The sequence below is a fragment of the Uranotaenia lowii genome, chromosome 2, assembly GCF_029784155.1.
Source record: "Uranotaenia lowii strain MFRU-FL chromosome 2, ASM2978415v1, whole genome shotgun sequence".
Lineage (NCBI taxonomy): Eukaryota > Metazoa > Arthropoda > Insecta > Diptera > Culicidae > Uranotaenia > Uranotaenia lowii.
In genome coordinates this window covers 55251970-55276441 of record NC_073692.1, presented here as the reverse complement: position 1 = coordinate 55276441, position 24472 = coordinate 55251970, and the positions used below count along the sequence as shown (strand labels likewise).

At 37.5% G+C, this 24472-nt stretch overlaps 1 protein-coding gene across 1 annotated transcript; it reads left to right on the top strand.

Moving 5' to 3' along the window:
* Positions 1–7647: 7647 nt before the first annotated feature.
* LOC129741407 (putative odorant receptor 83c) lies at positions 7648–9032 on the top strand. The gene is made up of 4 exons (XM_055733130.1): positions 7648–8459; positions 8515–8704; positions 8766–8921; positions 8979–9032. Exons 1-4 carry the CDS (start codon positions 7648–7650, stop codon positions 9030–9032), a joined length of 1212 nt encoding a protein of 403 aa, XP_055589105.1.
* Positions 9033–24472: the final 15440 nt, after the last annotated feature.

Sequence of the window (24472 nt, the reverse complement as noted above, 5' to 3'; positions counted from 1 at the left end):
CCGGAGAATTAATATTGAGACTTAAATTGGTGTTGACTGCAAAATAGTGCTAACATCTACGGCTTGAAACAGGAAAAAGTGTGGTTTACTGTAAAAGTTTTTGAATTCTAACCTGTTTTTTCTGATTTGAAATTGACTCAGAACGATTGTTACATCATTTCACTTTAAGTTATTGAAGAAATTAGGCAGTTTCATGAAGTATTGTAGAGCAAACGTCAAGTTCATTAGTGCTAGAGGAAAATCTTTGAAACCCCTAAAAACTTTGGAATACAAAAAAAACGCCTAAAACGTAGTCATATATTCTAACAGTTAGTAAAAAATATAATTATTCACTCTGATAAAGTAAATTAAAAAAAAAATCTTGATTCAAGTAGAAAAACATAATTCCTAAGCAACCTAATGTCACCTAAAACAGGTGCAAAAACGCTTACTCAGCCCCCTCATTGATATGAAGTACGTTCTATGCAGCTCAAAATTTAAGTTCTTATCGATACTTTCAAGTTCCAAAACAAGTCTTAATGATATTCTATTAAGCTTCCAGCGGTCTTTTAATTCAGCTTCCAAGAATCGATAAATGAGCAAAAAATCTCTCTCTATCTCAATTGCACCCTTGGCTTCTGTTCATATCACCTTCTCTTGATTATTTAAAGCATAGTTCTTTTAGAAATGGGACACTTTCTTTTGCTAATAGCTCTTTTACTAGTAATCGGACATTCAAAATTTTGACAGCATTTTGTTGCCTGTGAAAAATACTACCCGACCTATTTTTTTCAAATTTTAAATTTACGCGTTTTTGAGATATTTACGATGCAAGAGAAAAAGGAAAAAATAATTTTGCACAGTTTCATTCAAAATCTATCATTATCAAATTGTAAGCCGACAAAACCGTTGATTATTCAAAGAACTACTATGTGTGAGTGGCGGAAAAGTATGGAAATACTGTCAAAAATGTCCACAAAGTTCAAATCAACCATTGGAGTGAAGCATATGATCGGCAACTTCGGCTAAGGTCATCAGGGAAGTCAAGTCTCATCAGCATTTTTAATTTTCAATAAGAAAAAAACTAAGGGTAGATCGCTGAAATTTCAAAAAAAAAATTTCTCCGATAAGCTGAAAGTGTTGCCTCTTAATGAGTCATTCAAACCTAACATCAAACTAAAAATTTTCGCTAGATCCACAGCTCGTAAGCTGTATATCTGGTTCCGAGGCTATGGGACAGATGATTTCTGATGAACGACAAAACTTATGAAATTCCCTATTTTAAACAAATTCCAGCGTTTGAATCCTAAACCACGTCTGCTCGTGGCAAGGTCCCGAGTATATTGAAGTATGTATTTGCTTATTATTTTGTATAAAATATAATGATTTGCCAAAATTCTGCTCCTGTGGAAAAAAACAACAATTTTCAAAATGAAAACTATGGTTTTCACCCTTTTCAAAAGTCTAAAAAGAGTAATCTTTTATGTACTCTCCGCAACCTACTATCTATACTAACCGATTATACTTTAAGTTTAATCTCCTCATGGTTATACTTCGTTATTGCCAGATTTTGCCAGCAGAAATTCCATTAAAAACGCTCAAAGAGTAGCTCAAAAATAATCAAACTTGTTAATTTCGATACAGCTGTATCTACTAAAGTGGCCTCAGTTTCTTTTAAAAGAGAAGTATTGGTCCGAAAAGTATCAGAAATTGAAGGAGGGGGATGTAGCCACCTAAAATACAGATTAGACGAAGTATTAGTTTGAAAAACTGATCATTATCATGACTGAAAAAAGTGTGCGCTGGTCGAAGGGAGGTACCAAGAATAAAGTAGAATTTATTCTTACAAAAAAACCATAAATATTTTTTTTTTCAAATTTTTTCATGAATTATCATAAGATTACCTTCATTTCCTTCATAGAAAGTGTTTAGATCAAACGAAAGGTTTTTGAGATACACGGATTTGTAACTGTCCCATTTCTAAAAGAACTAAGCTTTACTAAATATGTTCTGTACATGGTGCCGCCATAATGCCACGCGCTGGATTGCAAACTCGACAAATTGCTCAATTGCTTCTATTCTACATTTCCATATAAGGCATCAGAATGGTCACTCAATCACCAAATTACTTATTGAAAAAAAAAACTTGCCCGGCTTGGGGATCGAACCCCAACATTTGTGGTGAGAATCGAACACGCTACCACAAGACCACGCCTAGATGTTGCTCTAACTGAAACTAAAACTCGAAGTGGTGATTTGATTATGAAAGCACATCAGTGCACTTTTTGTGACTCACCAAATCCCGTTCTAAGCATTTTTGTGCCCTTTATGTGACTTACCAAATCCCATTTTGAGCACTTTTGTGCCCTTTATGTGACTTAAGTCCCTTATAACGTACATATAAATCACTTTTGCAACTTTCAAGTTCGTTAATGAGTACATATAGTTCACTCATGGAAATTGGGCAAAACAAGTCACATACAACGTATATATTGATCACATTTGCAACTTTCAAGTTCATCAATGAGTACATAAAGTTCACTAAAGAGAATTGGGCAGTTGATTCTCTGTGTTAGCCAATATGTAACTTTCAATGCTTTCATGTGACTTTTGGTTGCTTGGGTTGGTACTGTTCCTGTTGTGCCCTTTTTTTTCACATTTTAGGTCCTCAACGCCAAATGCTTAATCTAAAAAAAAGACAGATTCCGCGCCAACTGGACATATAATCTGACATGATCCTTTTAGAATTGAATGAATCTTTGTGTGTTTATTGTTTTCACGTAGTTAAGACATTTGGCATACTTAGTTTTCCACAAAAAAAAATAATCTAGATTAAAATTTGCAATGGACCACACTTTTCAGGCCTATTTTTTGTGAAAATTTTTAGCTCTTAAATTACAACTCCTACACAAATGTGGTCCACAGGAGAGTTTTAGAAAAATGATGGAATTTTTAGAAAAAAAATGAATGTTTATATTTTCAAAATCTTACATAAGAAAAATGCATTTTAAAAACTTAAACTCGATTTCCCAAAAAACGCCACCTTAGAATTTCATGGAATTTTATTTTCAAAAACTTTTTCAAGTTCAAAATGAAATTTATTTTATGTATAGTTTCAATTCAAAACTTATAGATTATTACATTGGTGTTATATTATTTGAAAGAAAATAATTATTTTGGATTACCTGAAGCTTGTTTCTAAAGTATATGGTTTTAATTTTATTGCACAGTTGAATCATCCAGGGATTGAAATTATCAAAAAGCATTAGTTTTGAGTTTTTCTTCAAATAAAAAAAAAAACAAAAAAGTATTTGTTAGAAAAACCTTTTTCCGTTGAGAGTGCTCACTTTGCAATGTGCAGAAGAGTTGTAGACTTTAAGTTTTTAGTTTGCATTTTTTTCAGAGTAGGGTTTTCACTTACTTTGACCATCAATTTTTACAATCAATGCTCTTATTTCTTCAAAATCAGTACAATCAATTCGACGAAGCAGTTTTTGAATTAAAGGTAGTAGATCTACACTGAAAAAATAATATACCTTTATTTAAACCTTGATTTAAAAAAAGTCACGAAAACGTGTTTTTAAGAAAAGCTTTTTTCCCCTTATTATGTACAATAGACCACTGCAAAAATTGACTTTTTGCTCCCACATGTGTTTTGGTACCTTTTGGGTCATCTAGCATCAGTGTAAAATTTGATATGATTTGGTTGATTCCTGGGTGAGCGCAACGCGTTTCAATTATGAATGGAAATTTGTGTGGAAGAAGATATTTTTGCACATTAAATCATCCAGAAAATTCGAATAGGCTTGAATGAAGTTGGTCTTAAATTTTCTAGTTTAACCTAATCTTAAGCTTCATTTTTTGCTGAAATGGCAAGCAGCTAAGTATTTTATGAAAAAGGTTGCAGCAGTGCAAAGCAGTTTTTATTCTCATCCTACGGTCACTCAGCTTTCAAATAAGCTGTCGAAAACGCAAAAATTAAGAAAATAATTTTGATTTTTTTTGTAGAACATCAAATATTTTTTCTGTGGTAAAAATTAGGTTTTTACTTGTTTCACGTTAATTGTAATGCAAGAATCGAAGAATATTTTTCGACCAAAGTTATATTTAGTTAAATTTCAATACAAAATTAAAACTCGTTGCGCTAATTTAGGACTGGATGGATCGCTTCCAAAATTTTCATTGCTTATTCTGGCAGCAAAAGCAACCAAAAAAAAGTTATGAGCGGTGTAAAAATTTAAGAATTTGATAATTCAATACAAAGCTTGCAGCGAATGTACAAGTTACTGTATGGACTACTTGTAGACCTTCTTATTACCCGGTTTTAATTTTTTTTATCGAATTCTGAGATGCCATTTTCCATGGCCGAAGTAACGAGGGAAGGGAAGGTTTGGGAGTTAAACCACCCCCCCTCCCTCCCCGAATTAGGGTCAATCAAAAGCAAACGAGATATTCTACTCTACACTCAAAATACGATATTTTTATTCAAATTTTTTTAATCGATAGTTAAAAAATTGACTCAGAACTGACGTTAAAACTACGAAAACTAATCCCATGTTCCAAATCCAGGAACAGTTTTTCAAAATTTCCTTTCACTTAACACATGAGTAAAATAGGGTATAATCATTGAAACCCAAAACATCCTGATTATAATTATGGATTCATGATTGAAGGCTCTTAAGCTAATGTCAGTACTTCGCTCATATTTCATATTTCAGATTCAGCTCGTCAATCAAAATAAAATTTTCAAGATGACTATTTCAGTAAAGAATTTAAATTGCAAGAGATCGCAGGCTTCTAATTCTGATTGATAGTTCGATTTTAAAATCTAAACAAAGTCAGTCCACATTTCTGCTGAGAATGACAAAAAATAAGTAGAATTTGAGTTCATTTTCCAAGTTTTGACTGATGAAAATCTTATTTTAAAACATCATCCACAGGAATGGATTTTTATTGAAAAGTAACTGATGATATAGAAACATATATCTTCTCTTGAAGAAATTCCAGGAAATTTCATTTGTTTTGGCGTGTTGTTCAACATTATTATTATTGCAGTTTTTTCAAGAACCAACTTTCAAACGAAAATCTTTAACTAGGATCGCGTTTGCATAAATCCGATTTGAAACGCAAAATTTATATATTTTATTTTTACGATTGAAAATTGTATTAATTTTGTCCGGATTTATACCCATTTTTTTGAGAACCAAACAAAACTTCAAATTGTATCATTATTTTGTCACTCAAAAAATGAAATTTTTCAAGCTAAATTTATTAATATAAACATGGAAGATTTTTTTAAAGTCGGAAATACGATAAAAAATCTGTTTTTTTTTGAATAGTTTCAATTTAATTCGAATAACTTTTAAGGTAAATGAACTTAAAAATGAATTATAAAATAGTACTTAAAAATAATGTTTATAATTTTTATCAATTCATGCATTGTATGAGCCAAAATGTAATAGAAAAAAATAAGACAATAGGTATTTATCTAAAAACTAGAAAAATGCGCCTTGAAGTATGCTATGACTCTAGGGTAGTAGAGAAATTTTTAGTATACTCTTTGTCTGTTTCTCACAAACTGAGAAATGAGAACTAGTATAACAAAAAAATGGCCAACGGACCTTTTATCTTCGGATTTCACTAGATGTTTGCCTAGAGCCAGGGAACTCTGAAATAAGGATCAAGTCTCCTTAAGTTCAGGATCAAGTCTCCTGTAACTTTAAAAAAAATATCACATTTTTTTTAGTTTCACAAAAATGCTTCTATTTCATCTATGAGATCATGAATCGTTCTTACTTTTGGAGCATACGAGCTTGAAATTACATGCTGTCGAAAAAAGTCGAAAGGCGAAAAGTTGGTATTTTTTTCCAAAACTCCCTTTTGGGAGGGACCTTTCACATATAAAATAAATGCTAAGCGGCTGTTGTTTGAAGATAAAGTCTGTTTCACATAGAATCTGATCGCATCTTTTCATTTACTGCAGCGCCCCTAGTTGTCACATCGCGAATCTATTGACAGTGTTTTGATCCGGATTGTTTGTTTACTTAGTGGTGAAAATCTCATCAAGATTGAAGCAGTCAGTCAAAAGTTATCGACGATGGAACGCGAAAGGCGAGAGAAAATTCTGCACACTCACGTAGAGAAACCGATGTGGTCAGGGGTAAAGATCGCGAAATTCCTGAAATATCCAAAATCGACTGTAAATTCGGTGCTGCAACGTTACCGGGAGACCCTTACGGTGGATCGAGCAAAACAAACCAGGCGTAAAAGTGGAACATATGACCGGAAGCTGCGAGCAAAGATAATTCGATCAGTTCACAATAATCCTGGAATTTCCTTGCGTGATTTGGCGAAAAAGTTCAAGACGAACCACAGTACAGCTCGACGAATTTGTTTGCTAGAAGGCTTGCGGTCGTATCATGCAAGCAAAAACCCCAAAAGGACGCTGAAACAAAACCTGGTTGCCAAAACCAGGGCAAATAAGTTGTACGAGAATGTGTTGACCAAGTACAATGGATGCATTTTGATGGACGACGAAACTTACATCAAAATGGATTTTGGGCAAATACCCGGTAACAAATTTTACCTTGCGAAGCGTAAAGTTAATGTTGCGGGTAGATTCAAGTTTGTTTTCGCAGATAAATTTGCTCGTAAGTTGATGATTTGGCAAGGGATCTGTAGTTGTGGGAAGAAGACTAAGATTTTCATCACTGGGGACACAATCAATGGAAATGTTTACAAAGAAGAATGTCTCCAGAAGAGGGTTTTGCCATTCATTCGGTCCCACAAAGGTCCGGTGAAGTTCTGGCTGGACCTGGCAAGCTGCCACTACAGCCGGGATGTCGTTAAGTGGCATAAGGAGAACAAGATCGATTTTGTTGAAGAAAGTATCAATCCACCAAACTGTCCGGATTTTCGTCCCATCGAGAAATATTGGGCAACAGTTAAGGGCTGACTGAAGAAATGTGGCAGAACCATGAAAAAACTCACTCAAATGGAAAAGTGGTGGAACAAGATGTCGAATGAGGTTACCAGCAGAACTGTGTAGAAAATGATGGGTGGTATCACAAAAAAAAAGTTCGAAAATTCATCCGAAAAGCTGACGAAGGATTTTTTTGTACTTTATTCCTTAAAGTGCAATAAAAACCCTACAAAAATTCATTTTTTTCTTTTGTTGTACGTTATTTCTTTGCGAAGAAATGATCTATTTTATCCGACCAGATTCTATGTGAAACAGACTTTAATCCACAGAGCCGTTTTATGGCCATTCCTAATACTTTCTGGCAGTTGCATCGTATAGTGACTTTACTTTGAATGGTAAATCACTAGAAAAATAGGTTTAATTTATCCTATAATTAACCATTGATAATAATCAACGTTGAAACAAAATAGCAAGCTACAGCATGGTTTTAATTTTTTCAAGTATTTAATCATAGGGTAATTAAATTTATCCGCAAAAAACAGTACAACCATGTACAATAATTAGGTTAGAAATGAAAAAAAAACTGCAACACAGGTTTTTGAACTTGAGGTTCCAGTAACAGCAACAAAGTGGAGCTAATCGTTTCTTAATAACACATCTAAAATGCAACACTTTTTATAAGCAGAGGCTTAAAAGATTGTTTATGGAATAGAAGAGTTCCTTTTGCTCATAGCCTTCAGGACAAGATGGACCTCTTGGCTGCGGTATTTCGTGGACGAGTTCGCCTTTTTGACGAAGAAGTCTTAAATCAGCAAAATTCGACTGATGCCTTCACAGAACTGATGGAAATCCTTAGAAGTACCATGCAAAAACTAGGAGTGGACGTACTGGCATCCAACTATCGCTGGAGTTGGCAAACAAGCGTCACTTGGGCCTGCATAACCTCCTTTTTCATATTCCAAGCGTATACGCTCTACGCGTATTGGGGTGATTGGTATCTGTTGATGGAAATGTTTTCCGTCACCGGAATCGGAGTGCAAGGTTTAATGAAAATGCAAACAGCCGTACGCCATTACTCGTATTACAGAAATGTTAGTGAGAAAATGCTGTTGTTGCATCAAGTTAATAATACAAATAGGAAAAACAATCGATCATTGGTGTTTTGTGTCATTCTGATTGAATATGCGTACAAAATAGTCGGACTTTCGTACGTCACTGCTGGAATAGGTTTTTTCATCTCTCCTATATTCCGATATTTATTGTACAGCGAAAGGACGCTGGCCCTTCAAATTGTGGTCCCAGGAATCGATCACGCAACTGAGCTGGGATTTTGGCTGATGATCGTCTATCACATGGTTCTGGTGTTTGTTGCGTGTAGTGGAATTTTGACATCCGACATGGGAATGATGCTTATAATTTTGCACGTCGTAGGAATGGCCGATGTATTCCGCAATAGTTTAGCAGAATTGGATGAAATGCTGGAAGAAGTTGAAAGTGACAAACGAAAAGTGTATAACAAACTCGTCAGAATTTGTTGCATGCATAAAGACATTATTGGGTACCTAGCAAAATGAATTTGAATTGATCAATTAAAAAAATCTGTTTTTTTTCAGATACGAGGAAGATGTTGATAAATTTTTTGGAGCCATAATTTTCACTCAAGTGATAACGTCGGTTTTTTGTTTATCGATATCACTTTTTCTGATATTTATGACCGGTAATATTCAGAGTGTGCTATTCCTGATGGGCGCACTGTGTCAGTTGCTTCAGTTTTGCATACTTGGAACCATTCTTACGATAAAGGTTTGCAAAACCTGGAAGAAGCACAGAACATAAGATTTGAATTTCCCTATTCTACTTTTAGAACGAAGAAATCATATTGGCCCTGTACAACTTTCTTTGGTACAAGCTTTCGGTTGAAAATCAGCGGACTTTGTGCATCATGTTACACCGGTCTCAAAATGCTGTGGAACTAACCATCGGTGGACTGGCCTTGTTGAACATGAAAACTTTTGTAGAGGTAGGTTTTTTCTATCGAAAAAAGGTTAAAGTAAACAGATTTGTTGGTTGTTTCCAGATTATCAAAAAAATCTACACCTACGCTGCAATGATGCTACAGTTCGTTGGATAAATTTGAATACACTAATTCTTCTGTAGTTATCTAAAGAATATTTTCAAAGGTATTTACATTAAAGTTAGATACCAATTATTTGTGGTGTAATTCAATTTTAAATAAAATTTTGGGAAAAATAAAATAAAATTATCACATAAGGCTGGAACAAATATTAATTTTTGTTTATCACCCGCCGCTTTGATTAAAACGTCACCAAAAAGTACATTTTGTTAATCGTATAGAAAGATCAATAAAGTTGTTTTGAATCGCAATAGAATTGTGTAAAGCTCAATTTTTAATCCCACTGTACAGCTAAGCAATCTTTCATGCTTGCGATCTATGATGACATATTATTTCCATGAAAGGTCGTACAGTAATTTTGAGAACATTGTATAATGGAATTTATACAATCTCTTCGTACATGTCGCTTATTGAGATAAATTTAATCGGTAAATAATTGTTAATAATGCAATTCCTATGCTTAGTAATATCGTAATCATCTTATATCAACAATTGCAAAAATTGGAAATCCTTGACGAATTTTGTTGCAAAAATGAAGGTAGTCGGCTTTTGCAAAAACACAGACGACGCTTAAAAAAATCCGGTTCTGTGATAAACGATTCCAGATAACCAGAAATCGTAAAGTAGTGTTGATTGAAGATAGTATAAGCATCCAGTTTAGATTGGAATTGTATAAACATCATGTTGTAGCTAAACTAAGTTTTATTTTATCGTTTATGGTTTTAATAGTTCATTATATATGATAAACGATAACATTTTGTTGATCGTATAGAAAGATCAATAAAGTTGTACAATTAAGCAATCTTTCATGTTTGCGATCTATGATGACATATTATTTCCATGAAAGGTCGTACAGAAATTGTACGAACATCGTATAATGGAATTTAAACAATCTGCAGATTGTCGAATTGTTTGACAGTACAGTAAATAGCTAGCTAAGATCGCACAGCGCTGAATACTATTAATGAATGTAAAAGAATCGTCTATGAGATAGGTTAAAGTTGTATATCAAAAAACGGCATCTATGAATAGATTTGTAAACCGAAATGATGCAGTCAGTGGTATTTTATACGATCAACTGATTTTTGAACGGAACTCTCAACTGTACTTGAACAAATTTGCTTGTTTGTATGAACATGAATTGGCGCCGAGGAAGTATTGAAGAACAGGAATCGGATCGTTGTGAGTTCGAGCCTGAGGGAAGATTGATCAACATCATATGCATTATTAAATCAACAGTTAAAGTTAAGGACGGTCACAAGATGACAATATGCATACGCAGTATTTGGAAATTGGCGTTCAGTGTTTTTTAACAAGGATCATCATTTTAATCAAGGACACATACAGTTGTATATGGTTCGTTATAAGAGAAAAATATAATTGCTTTGGGATACAGTTACAATATATTGTATTAAATGGTGAAGAAAGTTGTACAAACCTCAGGCTACCTCCAAAAGGAAATTGTAATCAAATTGTAAGGCAGGCAAAAGAAATTTGTAAGTTGTACAATCCTAAGATTTTATGCAAAGCATAGTTGCTATCAAATTGTTTCAAACGCAATACAAAGTTTTATATTTTCAAGGTGAGCAAAGTTTGGTCCGTATATTGGCGGCTTATTTGGGCTGTGTGGTGGCGGCTTATAGAATACTACCACTGGGATACTGGTCCACGTCGTAAAAGGCGACTTATCCAGTACTTCCCATATGCGTTAGTCATTCTTCAAATGCGACTATCACATTGGGAGGGGGGAACCTTGGCTTGGTTCCAAGCAAAGTTTCTTCAGGGAGGATTCACCAATTGTGCTCATTGCTATTAATGCGCATGCACGAGTTGTATTCTCCTAAATTTTGTAAACACGCGCTTCAAGGTGGTTCTGTGCCTGCGGGCCCCAAAGTGGGGGTAGGAGGGTGTATAATAATCCTATCTTGAGCAGAACGTTGTTAAGGTCTGCACTATAGCCAGGCACTGGTGCAAAGGGCCGTATTTTTCCTGGCAACTCGTGGGATTCAGATTATACACACGATTTTTAAATTTTCATCCTGTAAGGGATACCCCGCTTCATGCGTTGATATGAAGGTGCAGTGGTTCTTGTGTGTGATGGAAATATGTGTGGAATTCTTTGATAGAAATGCTTTCTATTAAGGTTGCACAGATAAATCTGCAGCACAAAAGAACCGCTACACTGAACTTATGTCGTTTAATCCTTAATGGAACTGCATCAATCGCCTTGGTCCAAGAACCCTATTTCCGAAATGGAACTTTTTACTTAGGGAATTTGCTCAAACCAAACTTTACTGTGTTCAGTGTAATTGGAATGGCCCGAATAATGCCTCGTGCATGTATATTGATAAACAATTCTTTAAATGCAACACTTATACCCAATCTAACAACAAGAGATATTTGCGTCGTTCAGGTTTCGCTGCCTGATAGAAAATACGTCTACTGTTCAGCATACTCACCATATGAACAATCATCCCCTACGGATGATTTAAAAAATGTAATTTCATTCTGTGAATCACAAAATATACCTCTTGTAATTGGCTGTGATGCCAATGCCCATCATTTTGTATGGGGTAGCTCAGATATCAATCTGAGAGGCTTAAATTTAATGGAATATTTAAGCAGCACTGATTTAGAAATTCTAAATGTAGGAAATAAACCAACTTTTGTTAGGTGTGACAGAGAAGAGGTGATTGACATCACACTTTGTTCTAGAACAATTTCTCAGGAAATTTCAAATTGGCATGTGCCTAACGAAGAATCGATTTCTGACCACAGGTTTATCTATTTTGAACACTCAGGTGAGTTTTTAGAAACAATTACATTCAGAAACCCAAGAACAACTAATTGGGACCTATATTTGGAGCATCTTGCTACTAAATTTCATGGATATACACCTGAAATTACTACTCCTCTTGAGTTGGATGAAGTGGTTGCAAAAACCACCGAAATTATTATGAATTCTTATGAAGAAGCGTGTCCCTTACGATCGTTGAAATTCAACAAAAACAGTACACCATGGTGGAACTCAAATCTCAGTAAATTACGAAAAAACTGCAGACGCTCTTAGAACCGAAGGCGCACGGAAGGTTTTGATGCTTTCAAGTTGGCTCGCAGAGCTTACCGGAAAGCAACAAGAGCTGCCGAAAGCTCAAGTTGGCAGAGCTACTGCACAAACATTTCAAGCTTGCACGAAGCAAGTAGATTAAATAAAGTCTTAGCTAAATCAAAAGATTATCAGGTTTCATACCTTAAAACCCCTAGTGGTGATTATAATAGTTACTACAGCATCGATCAAATGGGCAATCGATGGTTTTGCTCAATACAAATCTCCTGGAAGTGACGGTTTATTTCCAGTTTTGCTTCAAAAAGGTTTCGATCATTTCAAACACATATTAAGAAAAATAATGATCAGCAGTTTTGCTCATGGATATATTCCTAAACTTTGGCAGCAGATAGCCGTGAAATTCATCCCTAAAGGGAGACGATCATCATACGACGAAGCCAAAAGCTTTCGTCCTATTAGTCTAAGTTCATTTCTATTAAAAGCACTTGAACGTTTAATTGATCATCATATCAGGCAAGAATGCATTGTCCAACATCCGCTTAATGCGACACAACATGCATACCAAACAGGAAAATCAACATTAACTCTTCTTCACAACGTAGTACATAATATTGAGAATAGTTTTTCACAGAAAGAATCATGTCTAGGAGCATTTCTAGACATAGACATCTTCAAAATGAAGAAAGGAATGTTACCATCTTATTTATTGGACGGTCTGCAGTACGGAATGGACATACACGGATACAATACCAGGAGAGCTCAAGACTTCAGATTACCATACACTAAAAGAGAGATGACCAAACGTTCTGTGTTCTACAACGGACTGAAAATGTATAACAGCCTACCACAGAACATCAAAGAAAGTTCAAACTTGAATATTTTAAAGAGGTTGACATTAAATCACATAAAACAGACCATATAAAAAGACTAATCCTTAAAAGGATCATATAATAGTGATGAAGATCTGACGAAGCATCAGATGGAAAATTGTACGGTGATGGACATACGCGGGAGTAAGACGAATAAGTCGTACAAAATAGATAAAATAAATAAACAATACATATTATCCTAAGGATAAACTGTCCCTCCCACTCCTAAAGAAGCGTATGGGGTGGAGGAAGGACCCAAATGGGCCTGTGGGACCATCACAAAAAAAAAAAAAAAAGAAGGAGCATTTGATAATGTCTCGTTTACATCAATAATGGATGCGGCACTACTTCATGGAGTGCCTAGTGTTATAACTAACTGGATTAGCGCAATGCTAAGTAACAGGAATCTTCATTCGTCTTTAAGACAGGCTTCAATTACAAAAGTTAGCACACGTGGTTGCCCACAGGGAGGTGTACTATCACCTCTTTTGTGGAACCTAGTTGCAGACGGCTTGTTCAGAAAACTCAATGACCGTGGAATACCAACCTATGGATTCGCAGATGATTATCTTCTGCTGGTAAGAGGTCTGTGCATAAGCACATTATTTGATATAATGCAACAAGCTCTGCGCTCTGTTGAACGATGGTGTTCTCATGTAGAACTTTCAGTTTTTTTTTTTTTTTTTATTAAATATTGTTTTATTCACTAAAAAACGTATCACCCGCGGGGTGCGCCCTCTGCTGTTTTATGGTTCCGAAATCACCGTGTCTGATCAAGTTAAATATTTGGGTGTCATTCTTGACTCCAAATTAAACTGGTCTGATCACATCGAATTCCGAATCAAAAAAGCATGCATGGCCTTCGGACAATGCCGACGTGCAATCGGAAAAAACTGGGGACTCAAACCCAAACATATTCACTGGATTTACTCCACAATAGTAAGACCAATTCTGGCCTATGGGTGTCTAATGTGGTGGCAGAAAGGAGAAGTTGCAACAGTTCGGACTAAACTAAATCACCTTCAAAGAATGTGTCTTTTGGGGATGTCCGGATCGTTCACTACAACTCCTACTGCAGCACTAGAAGCTCTGTTTTCTATCAAACCTCTACACTTATTCCTAAAACAGGAAGCCTTCTCATGTGCTTTTCGTCTGCAGGCAGTTGGTCTCTGGCTGTCAGGAAATATCGAAAGATCATCGAGTCATACAAATGTGTGGCCTGAATTAGTTAGATTAAACAAGTTTAATCTAGCGCCAAACGATTTAACACTCTCGAGTAGTTTTCCCTACATGGGGTTTAAAGTCAAATTTCCTTCTCCTCGAGAATGGTTATCAGGTTTCGTAGAGGACCAAATGTCCTCTCATATTGTATTCTATACTGACGGTTCATTATCAAACGGCCGTGCAGGTGCAGGAATTTACTGTCACGAGTTAAACATAGAATATGCTCAACCTCTAGGAAAATATTGTACAGTCTTTCAGGCTGAGCTATATGCTATTATGTATGGAGTGCAAATTGCACTTGAAAAGAAGATTATGTTCAAAACAATTTACTTCTGTTCAGATAGCCAAACAGCTATCAAATCACTCAGTGCTTCCAGTTCTAGATCAAAACTGGTAATCGCATGCCGGAAAGCAATCGAAGAACTTGCTGAAGGCAATGGATTAAACCTTCTATGGGTACCCGGACATAAGGGAATTTTTGGAAACGAATGCGCCGACGAACTCGCTAGAGCTGGGTCGGAAAAGGAATTTTACGGACCAGAGCCGGCTGTCCCAATATCGCCATGTTGGTTCAGAAACCAAATTCAAACTTGGTCCTCTAACCAGCATGAACGATACTGGGAAGAGTTGGACACTTGTCGTCAAACTAAATTATTTTTAGAAAAACCATCTCCAATCATATCGAGTTACTTATTAAATTTAAATAAATCTCATTGCAGCATCTTGATCAGAGCACTCTCCGGTCATTGTAAACTCAACTATCACATGCACAACATTCAGCGTGCTGAATCTCCAGTATGTGGTAGTTGTGAATCAGATGTGGAAGATCCCTTCCATCTTATATGTAACTGTCCCTCATTTGCCAGACTACGTTTACGTACTCTGGGATCTTACGCTTTAAGCGAATCTGAGTTTAAGAAATTAAACTTAAAAAACATTCTATCATTCCTTACCGAATGTAGAAAAGAGCTTTAATGCTAATAATCCCTAGTGGAAAGGCTTTATGCCATCTTAAATAGATTGAATTTATTTCTTCCTAGGCACAATTTTCCCGTATGTTTGGATAACGTGCCGCTATTAAGCCTACCCCCATTCTGATACCTGATACCTAATACCTGCCTCCAATTTGGTACGTACAGGCTCGTATAGAATATTCTATACAACTTTTCCAGATTGTACGAAAGTGCGTATATCTCAGAAACAACTGAAATATACAGACCAAAATGTTCACTGGGTTTTTCCATCACATTCACAAAAATAAGGGAACTTCAGGCTAATTTTAAAAAATCAGCCGGGAAAACCATGACTTATCAGGTTTTCAGGCTGATCCTCTAAAATCAGGCAAATCCTGAAAAATCAGGCACATTGGCATCTCTGGTGATAGGAACGCAACCAAGAGCTATTGATTTGAAAAGAATCATAGTTCTTTTGATTCGGAAAACGGACGGCTCTCCACTCTCCGCTCTTGCATATTGCAGCGGTAAAGCTTTTCAACCGGTGTGGAGCGGCGGGTCTCGGCTCATTTTTGAACCGCGGCTCTTGGCGCTCGCGCATCACTGGGGTAAAAACCTAGATTTCGACAGTTTTTGCTTGTTTTGTCAGAAAAACCATGTAAAAAAATTAATTAACTAAAGTTTTTAATCTCAAATATGATTTGCTTCTATGAATCAGACTTTTTTCTTCATTCTCTACCTATTTTATTAATAAAAAATTTCAAAACAAAGTTTTTATAATCCTTTTACGAAAACCTCTCGATGATCTAGTTTTCGACATTCAATTTCAGTTTTCGACACAAAAAGTTTTAGTTTTCGACAAGAAATTTCCACCTCCTTTGTTAGCATAGGAATATGAATATTTGTATTTTGGAATTGCTTGTCTACTTCACGGCGTTTTTACACCATGGAAACAGCATAAACATACCCAGGAAGATGGGTGTCGAAAAATAGATAATTAAGTGACTTTTGGGCGCTAGTTTTCGACAGCTCAAAAAACAGTTGAAATTTCTTAAAATGTTAGCAAAAATATGAAATAAATTACCGAAAAGATTAATTTCAGAACCTTATCCATTCATTGATTCTTTTAATCTTGCTTTCAAAGGGAATAAAAGGGGAGTTTTTCGTGATTTAAAACCATTCTTATTTGGACAATGGCATTGAATTTCACCGGTGATTTAAAATGTTACTTTGAAATTATTGATTTACTACTATTAAACAACTTATTCGGAGGAATTTTTATATTCAACGTATACTTAACTGGGAGAGCAAAAATATAAAAACATGAACATAGATAGCTTGAACCACCAAACAGAAGGATAAGCCTTTTATTAAAAAAAAATTGTCGAAAACTAGCTCCTGTCGAAATCTAGAGTATCTACCCTAGTTCTTTCTGACTGTGACCGTTTTGGAGAACGGAAGTGGGTGTCGTGCAAAGTGGATTGAGCCTAATGAAAGCATGTGGTGTAAAGCTTTAAACTTATCCTTAATATTCACAGATTAAAACAACAAAAAGAAGCACAGAAAAGTAAATACATAGATCGAAAAATTATTAGGCGATCAATTAAAAACACAAAAAGTACGGTTAGTAAGGAAAAAATGTATGGAACGAAAAACGGTAAAATTTAATTTATGCATTTTGTGTTGCTATGTTATTCATTTAAACAGTTACCTTAACAATACGTTAAAAAATAAACAACAAACAGTGTAACAAAAAAGTGACGAAAAACTAGATAATAAGTTAAATACCTATGGTAAACAAAACAAGCATTGTAAAACACGTGTAAATCATGACGTGACAGATATCAGAACACCTTTGGCAGGTCAAAGAGGGCCATTTTTGTTCTTTTGGCTTTTCTATCAGAGCACAACGCTCCCCAAGTTTTGTTACTGATGAAACCGGCCAACACGAGCAATCGAGCTCTGCCGATCAACTGCTGGGCCTGCTATCGAAAACACCATGTATATCCCGCATACAGCGATGCCTCACATACCGATTTTTCGGTATTCATACCGATTTTTGGGCAAAATTTTGACCAAGAATCGGTATATACTGATTACCGATTTTGGGCAAAACATATCGATTTCATACCGATTTTTAAAATTTTAACTCAAACTTCCACATTCAAGGCATCCTCGTAAAAGTTCCGTTGAAAGGAGACAAAGTGCGTGTGGTATCTTGATATAAATCGTCTTTGCGCTCCCACCATACAGACCATACAGAAAATATATGAGAGCCCAACTCAACCGACGATGTTTAGCAATCGATAGCACAACTGACCTTTGTAGAGTGTAGCAAGCAATCAAGTCAGTTGTGCGGCAGTCTGGATTTGGATCTTAATAAGGTCTAGACCCGGGACTCCACAGTGCGGTAGTTGGTGTGGAGTAACTTAGATCTGTACAACTTTTAAAGTACCCTACAAAGTTCTCCACTGCTCACTCTCACAATTCGTTCAATTGTTAGCGCTGTTTTGTTGTTATGTTCTATCAAATGATGCACTACTATGGCACTCAACCTCAAAGCCAATGGACTCAGCTCAAGGCTGATATTTGAATTTCTGCGAATGCCAGTAGAAGTTTCTAAAGACCAATCTTAATTGACAATGCTCTTAGTGAAAAAAATGGAAGAGCACCACACTTATATGCTAACTTTTAAAGGAAAAATAAACACCGTTTGAATCCATCCTTGTTCAACTCGTCGCCAGATGTGGTATGACGAGATTTGAAGTGCATTTGTAATATGAATAATGCGTTATTTTGTCAAAAAATTAAATTAATTTCCCATTTGCTGAAAAAAATTTAAGCAACAACTCTCTCTAAAAGCCTTGAAAGCTAAAATGGCCAGTTTGGCAAAAAAAAAACCATCAATCAAACGAAAAACATCAACTTGGGCTCATATTTACCTCGAATGACAAAAAGCTAAAGGATTTGTAAGTGCTTAATCAATTATAATTTTCTTTAGGTTGACCTGGTTCTATTGCCTTATAGAATTTATTAAATTACATCCCAGCCAAAAATCAATTAAAGTCTCAAACTTGGTTTTACCCAAGCAACCAAAAGTCGCATTATTACTTAAAGATGGAACTCCAAAGTTCACATTTGACTGAAAAAATGTTTTACGGGAGCTTTAGGTGACTCTTGGCACATAAAAGTAACTTAGCAACTTCCATCGCCCTTGAAAGGTTAAATTATCGATAACGGATCTCCTAAGCGCTTTTAATGCAACTTCTTTCAAGAAGGTCGATAACGTTCGCTTTACACTTTCTTACGCACCGTTAAGATACTTCTTGGTGTTTTAAAGAACCTTGTTTGATCTCGAACGTATTGGCCACCCTGGCCAGAATGAATAACGCCTAAAGGTAGACAAGTAGGTAGCATCGCTATAATGTTGCCAATCCTTTTATGTACTCTTGTATAGTTTAAATTAACTAGAAAAGTTGATATTTTAAATCGAAACAAAATAAAATCTCTCTTCATTTTAGGTCGTCGACAAGAAAAGGTGTTAATTTACTCTTCAGAAAAGGTCTGAACCAACATTTGGTGCCGTGACCAGGATGAGAGAGCTTCCGCAAGTAAATCTTCGTTCATGTAATCGCGGTAAGCTAGTCCATCGAATAACTACGGACCCAACAAAGTGATAAGTGAACCTGATAACAAACCCTAGACGTGTACCGTAAGTGCATTTATATTGTACCGATTCAATACAAACGAATTTCGAATGAACCGAAACTAACATTCCCGTTGGAAGTCTGTGCAATATCTAACTTCACACGGGAAATCACCCGAGTCGCGAGGGTACGGCAACTCCGGTGATAAGACTTACCCGCACAACGGCTGATACACTACAGGGCATGCTGTCAATAGCATGCGCACGAGAATGCTGATATTTGCCCATATACGAGATGCCATACTCACACCGACTAGGGTGGAGACAGTAGATCTCTAATTACTCGGTCGTGTACCACACATCTTCCTTCTTCATTATAAAAAAGGAAAAAAAAAAAAATCCACGACTCCCCCTGCAGAATTTAATTTTTTTTTTGTCAACGTTCTTTCATTTAATTCGCAGTGTTTCCTCCCTTATATTTACTGTTGGGTTTTCACTTCATCTGTACATTAAAACCTGTGGTATATTGGGGATAGTTTTGCACAATTTAAAGTATGAAGCGATAATCGTGTATTCTATCGCAGTAGCCCTGTCAACTCAAAGAATGTAAACAAGTAACAGTTATTCGGAGATTCCAATTTGTATCGGAAATTATGGATCTAGTTTCTCTAAATTAACATTTTATTTCTTTCAGTTAAATGGATAACGAGTGCTCATATTCGGCAAGATACGCTGGGGCCCGTTTTTCTCGCGTTGGACGATCGTTCTCGACGGTGTCATTGGAGCTCTCATTATGATGTCTATTACCAGATGCTTCGTCTTCATTCCGCCACGGATATACTTTTTTGGTTTGTGCCACATGACGCTGTAGCTTTTGCCCATCGGAATCAATAAGGATCAAGTTGCCATTATTCTCGGCTTCAACCGTGAAACGTTTTGGATAAAATCTTGACTGTCCTTTCGTTTTAGATTGCCGCTCTATGACCACCGTGTCGCCCTTTTTCACTTTACATGGCCTTGCTCCACGCCGCTGATCCTCCCGTTTTTTGGAGCGAATTTTGAATTCCCGATCGCGACTGTCTAGAGTCTTACTCGTGTCGTGATTACCTCGATAGTAGCTATCGCGGAAGACTGGTAATCCCCGCTGAATTTTACGACCCATGTGAACTTCCTCCGGTGACATTTTTGTGGTGGAATGGTCGGCAGCGTTATACGCGTCTACTGCGGCTTGAAGCTCAAATCGATAGTCGGTGTTGGAGTGCAGTGCCGTAGATATGGCTTTGTTTACAACCTTCATGAAGGACTCAACTAAGCCATTTTGTTGAGGATAGAACGGCATAGAGAATATTGTTTTGATACCACGAATATTACAATATTCTCTGTACTCCTCTCCGTTAAAGGGTGGCCCGTTGTCACTCTTTATAGCCCGAGGAAAACCTTCTCTCTGGAAGATGCCATCGAACACCGATCTTGTGTGTTCAAATTTAGTTGATTTAACGGGTGAAGCAATCGCGTACCTTGAACGGAAATCTATTATCACCAGAATCAAAATGCCACCGAGTCTGTGATAAGGGCCGTTGAAATCGACCGCTATTGTGTCCCACACCGTTTTTGGGGCAAATGTCCGCTGCATGGGTGTGGGCCTCTCTGGCCTACCATTAATCGCGCAAGAGGCGCAGGATTTCACCCACTGGTCGGCATCTTTTGCCATACCCGGCCACCAAACTCTTTTCCGCAGTATGCTTTTGAACTTGGCCTCCAATGGATGACCAGAGTGCGCTATTTTCAAGACTTTTTCTTGAAGATCTCGAGGTATAACAGCGCAGCCATTTTTTATCAAAATATCATCAGTAAGTTGCAAATCGTTTGCTACTGTTTTGTACCTAGATATGTTCGAAGGCCATTTTCCCGATTCAAGCGAGCAAATTACCTGTAAAAGTATAAAGATGGTTTATGTTGATAATTGAATGAACTGATTTCATACATACTCGTTGCAGGACTGCGTCGTTCTTAGTATGCTCTCGGATTTCTTCTTTCGTTAGGAATGCATAATGATTAGTCTGTAAGTGGCAGATTTCCCAAGGGCTTACATCTTCATTGAATGCTTCATCCTCGCCACGGTATAATCGTGACGAAGGGTCTGCTATGTTATCCTGACCCTTTATATATTCGACCTCATAAACGTATGGGCTTAGACGCAATGACCAACCGTCAGCTCTCGTTAGCGCTCGTTTGGACTCTTCACGAGGTCTACTGATAATGAATGCCATACCTTGGGCATCTGTGCGTAACACGAAGGGTCGGCCGGTGAGGAAATAAGAAAATCGCTCCACTGCCCAGACGGCTGCTAGGGCCTCTCGTTGGTTTTGGGGGTACTTCTTCTCAGTGTCAGTTAAGGCTTTAGAGGCGAAACTTATAATGCGTGGGATCTTCTCTGAGTTTTCCTGCACAAGTACGGCTCCCAGAGCATGTGGCGAGGCGTCTGTATACAGGATAGTTTTATCCGATTCGGAAAAGAATCCTAAAGCGGTCGTACACTGGATGATTTGTTTTTTGACCCGGTCAAAAGCTGTTTGTTGCTCTTCACCCCAATTCCAAGCTTGGTTCGTAATTGCAGCCCTCAATGGTGCAGTCAGGTTAGCGAAGTTCTTTATGTGCGAACTTATAAAAGAAGCAAGCCCAAGGAAGCTTCTCAACTCCGATGAGTTCTTCGGATTTCCAAACTTCTCGATATCTTGTATTTTTGATGATTCTATATTGAAACCGTTTTTATCGAGACGGTGACCCAAAAATGTTATTTCTGTTTGGTCGAATTCGCACTTGGATTCATTGAGTGTTAGGTTGTTTAATTTGAAGATCTTTAGGACTAAATCAACGGTATCTCGTAACTTTTCCAGAGTGGTAGCATAAACAAGGACATCGTCTATATAGACTATTTTATTATCTACGTTCTCTAGTATCCGACACATTTCGCGCTGAAAAATCTCGGGAGCACAGTTCACCCCAAACATGAGTCTGGTGAACCTGTACATTCCGTTATCAGCGAGGAAAGTAGTGAGGTCGCGGGACTCTAGACCTAATTCCAAATGATGATAAGCATTCGAAAGGTCGAGTTTGGAAAAGTATCTAGCGCCATGTAATTTCACCCTCATCTCGTCCACAAGTGGTAGTCGGAAATACTCCCGTTTAATCGCTCTATTGGGAGCCCGCATGTTCACCACCAAACGAAAATCGTCTTTCCCTTTTGGTACTGCGGACAAACCACTAATCCATTGAGGGGCATGCGTTATCTTTTCGATAATACCACTAGCTTCCATTTCTTCGAGCCGTAGACGGGCAGCTTGACGATAAGCTGCTGGTATGTTGCAGTAGGCGTTCTTTACTGGTGGGACAGATCTATCAATACTGAAGTTTACACGCACTCCTGGCATCTTTGGGAAAACTTCTGTTGCTTTGCAGCTGTTAAGTTTTACTCCTACTCTTAGTAATCCCATGTCGCTAGCTGTGTCTCTTCCTAACAGAGATTGTTTCCCCTCTTTAACTACAAGAAACTCGGCAGTTATAGTTGGTTTTTGAGATTCAACGGTCTCGATGGTGGCTTCAAGGGTACACTCGACATTCATGGGCTTGCTAGTAGCGTAAGCCTGAAGGTTACGGTTGTTGAGGGAATCTTTACGAATTACAAACGCTCGCCCATTATACAGTTCCTGCTCAAGCTTCTTCCAGTCATTGCCTCCGATAACATTGACGTCAGCTCCAGAATCAATTAGGAATTTTATCGGAGTCGAGGATCCAACGCGACAGTCTATCAGGACATCATGTAGTGAAAGTGAATTGATACGCTATTCCGTAAATAGAAAAAAAAATGGACTTTGTAAAATCTCTCGACATAGAGAACGTTTTTTTATTTCTAGACTTCGGCTACACAAATTTTATTATTACATTTTTTTTAATGTTTTACCTGTTTGTATTCATTGTCCTCTTTCTTGGGGCTTGTGTTTGGTCGTCGATCGTCTCTTAGTTCGTTTACTCGATTCAATCTGCATGCTTTTGCAAGATGTCCTGTTCTTGAGCAACTGTAGCACTGTTTATCCAACGCTGAGCAAATTCCATTTTCGTGGGAAGATCGATCTTTGAGGCATCGGGTGCATCTATACCTACGACTGACGTTGGAATTTTCGGATGTGCTGCGGCCTCTACCAAAGTTGCGTCTGTCAGCATGTCGATATCTCTTGATAGGCGTCTCAAATTCTCGAGTGGACTCAACTCTGCGTTTATTACGGAAACTTACTTCACGGCTTGGATAGCTGCGCACTGCCATAGCATTGTACTCGACAGTCCGGGTTTTAAGCTCGGATTGGAAAGCTTCGGCCCGGGTTGCTGATACGACGATTTCATTTGTTCTCAAACCATATATGCGAGCTTGTTGCTTAACCTCCTGGTTCCGCAAGCCTCGCATTAGCTGTGCTCGTACAAACACGTCCTGGTCCGATTCGCTATAGCCGCATAACCTAACCTTCTCCGATAATCTCGCATGAAATGCGATGGCTGACTCGCCTTCATCTTGTTGCATACAAGAGAACGCCTCATGCTCCGCTGCTGGATCAGTCATGGACTTCAGATACTGATCAATATTACCTACAAATGTTTCATAGCACTCTTCGGTCTCCATGGCAGGCTTAAGTTTTGCGGCTCTTACGACGCCTTTTAGTTCGTCTCCCATATACAACATCAACAAATCCATCCGTCGCTTAGGATCACGGGCATTAAGTAGGGTAATTGACAATTGGAAGTCCTCGATAAATCTCGTCCAGGCTTCCCACATCTTACTCGCGGGAACATTTTTGGGAAAAGGTTTTATGTCACATTTAATGCTTCCTTCGCCGGCTGGTGGAATGGCTCTCAAAGCTGTTTCGGGATTAATATTTTCGTGGCGCCTGTTGGAATTTTTCATTTGTTGGATTACCTCCTCCAGCTCACGAATTTTATTCTGCAATTGAGTGTTGACGTCTGTTCCGTTTTCATCGTAATAATGAGCGTACATGTCTTCGGATTGATCCTCTGAGTCTGATACTGCAGGCGCACGTACGTATCTTCCGCTACACTCTGGACTATTTCCTGCGAGGCTATTTTCATCCAAATGGGATTCTATTTCGGCAATTTTGTTTCGTCTTCACAGGACGGGGCCCGCACGTACTTTCCTGCCATTGCTATTAGCTACCTAAAATGGTGGGCATTATGCCATTGTCATTTCACAATCATACCCATAGTATAACTCGGAATATGTACTCACCGGAAAAAACTTGCTTATTCCTGACTGCCAGAAATGATCCCTTTGACTCTTTTCTCAAAATTGTCTGCTGCCTGAAACTTTAACGCTCAACTGGTCGCTTCAAAACGTTTTCAAAACGCTGCTCCAAAATTTTCTGCTGCGTGAACTTTGACGCTGGACTGTTCACTTCGAAACGTTTTCCAAAATGGTTCCTCGAAAATTGTTCTTCTACCTGAAACCCGATTGACACAACTACTTATGCATACTCAATTGCCTTGCTGGTGTTACATAAAGTCCAGTCTAGCAGTGTGAGTTTGCTGTCGTTGGACCTTTTCAAAGTGTGCTCTCGTTTCTCTTCCCGAATCGTGCTGAAGGGATGTTTTTTCCTCTGCCTGAAACTCGATTG

Excerpts from the sequence above, each read along its gene's own strand:
- LOC129741407 (XM_055733130.1), top strand. The coding sequence starts at position 7,648 with ATGGACCTCTTGGCTGCGGTATTTCGTGGACGAGTTCGCCTTTTTGAC. Across the intron at positions 8,460-8,514 it reads ATGCATAAAGACATTATTGG|ATACGAGGAAGATGTTGATA; the intron begins GTACCTAGCAAA and ends GTTTTTTTTCAG. Across the intron at positions 8,705-8,765 it reads GAACCATTCTTACGATAAAG|AACGAAGAAATCATATTGGC; the intron begins GTTTGCAAAACC and ends TTCTACTTTTAG.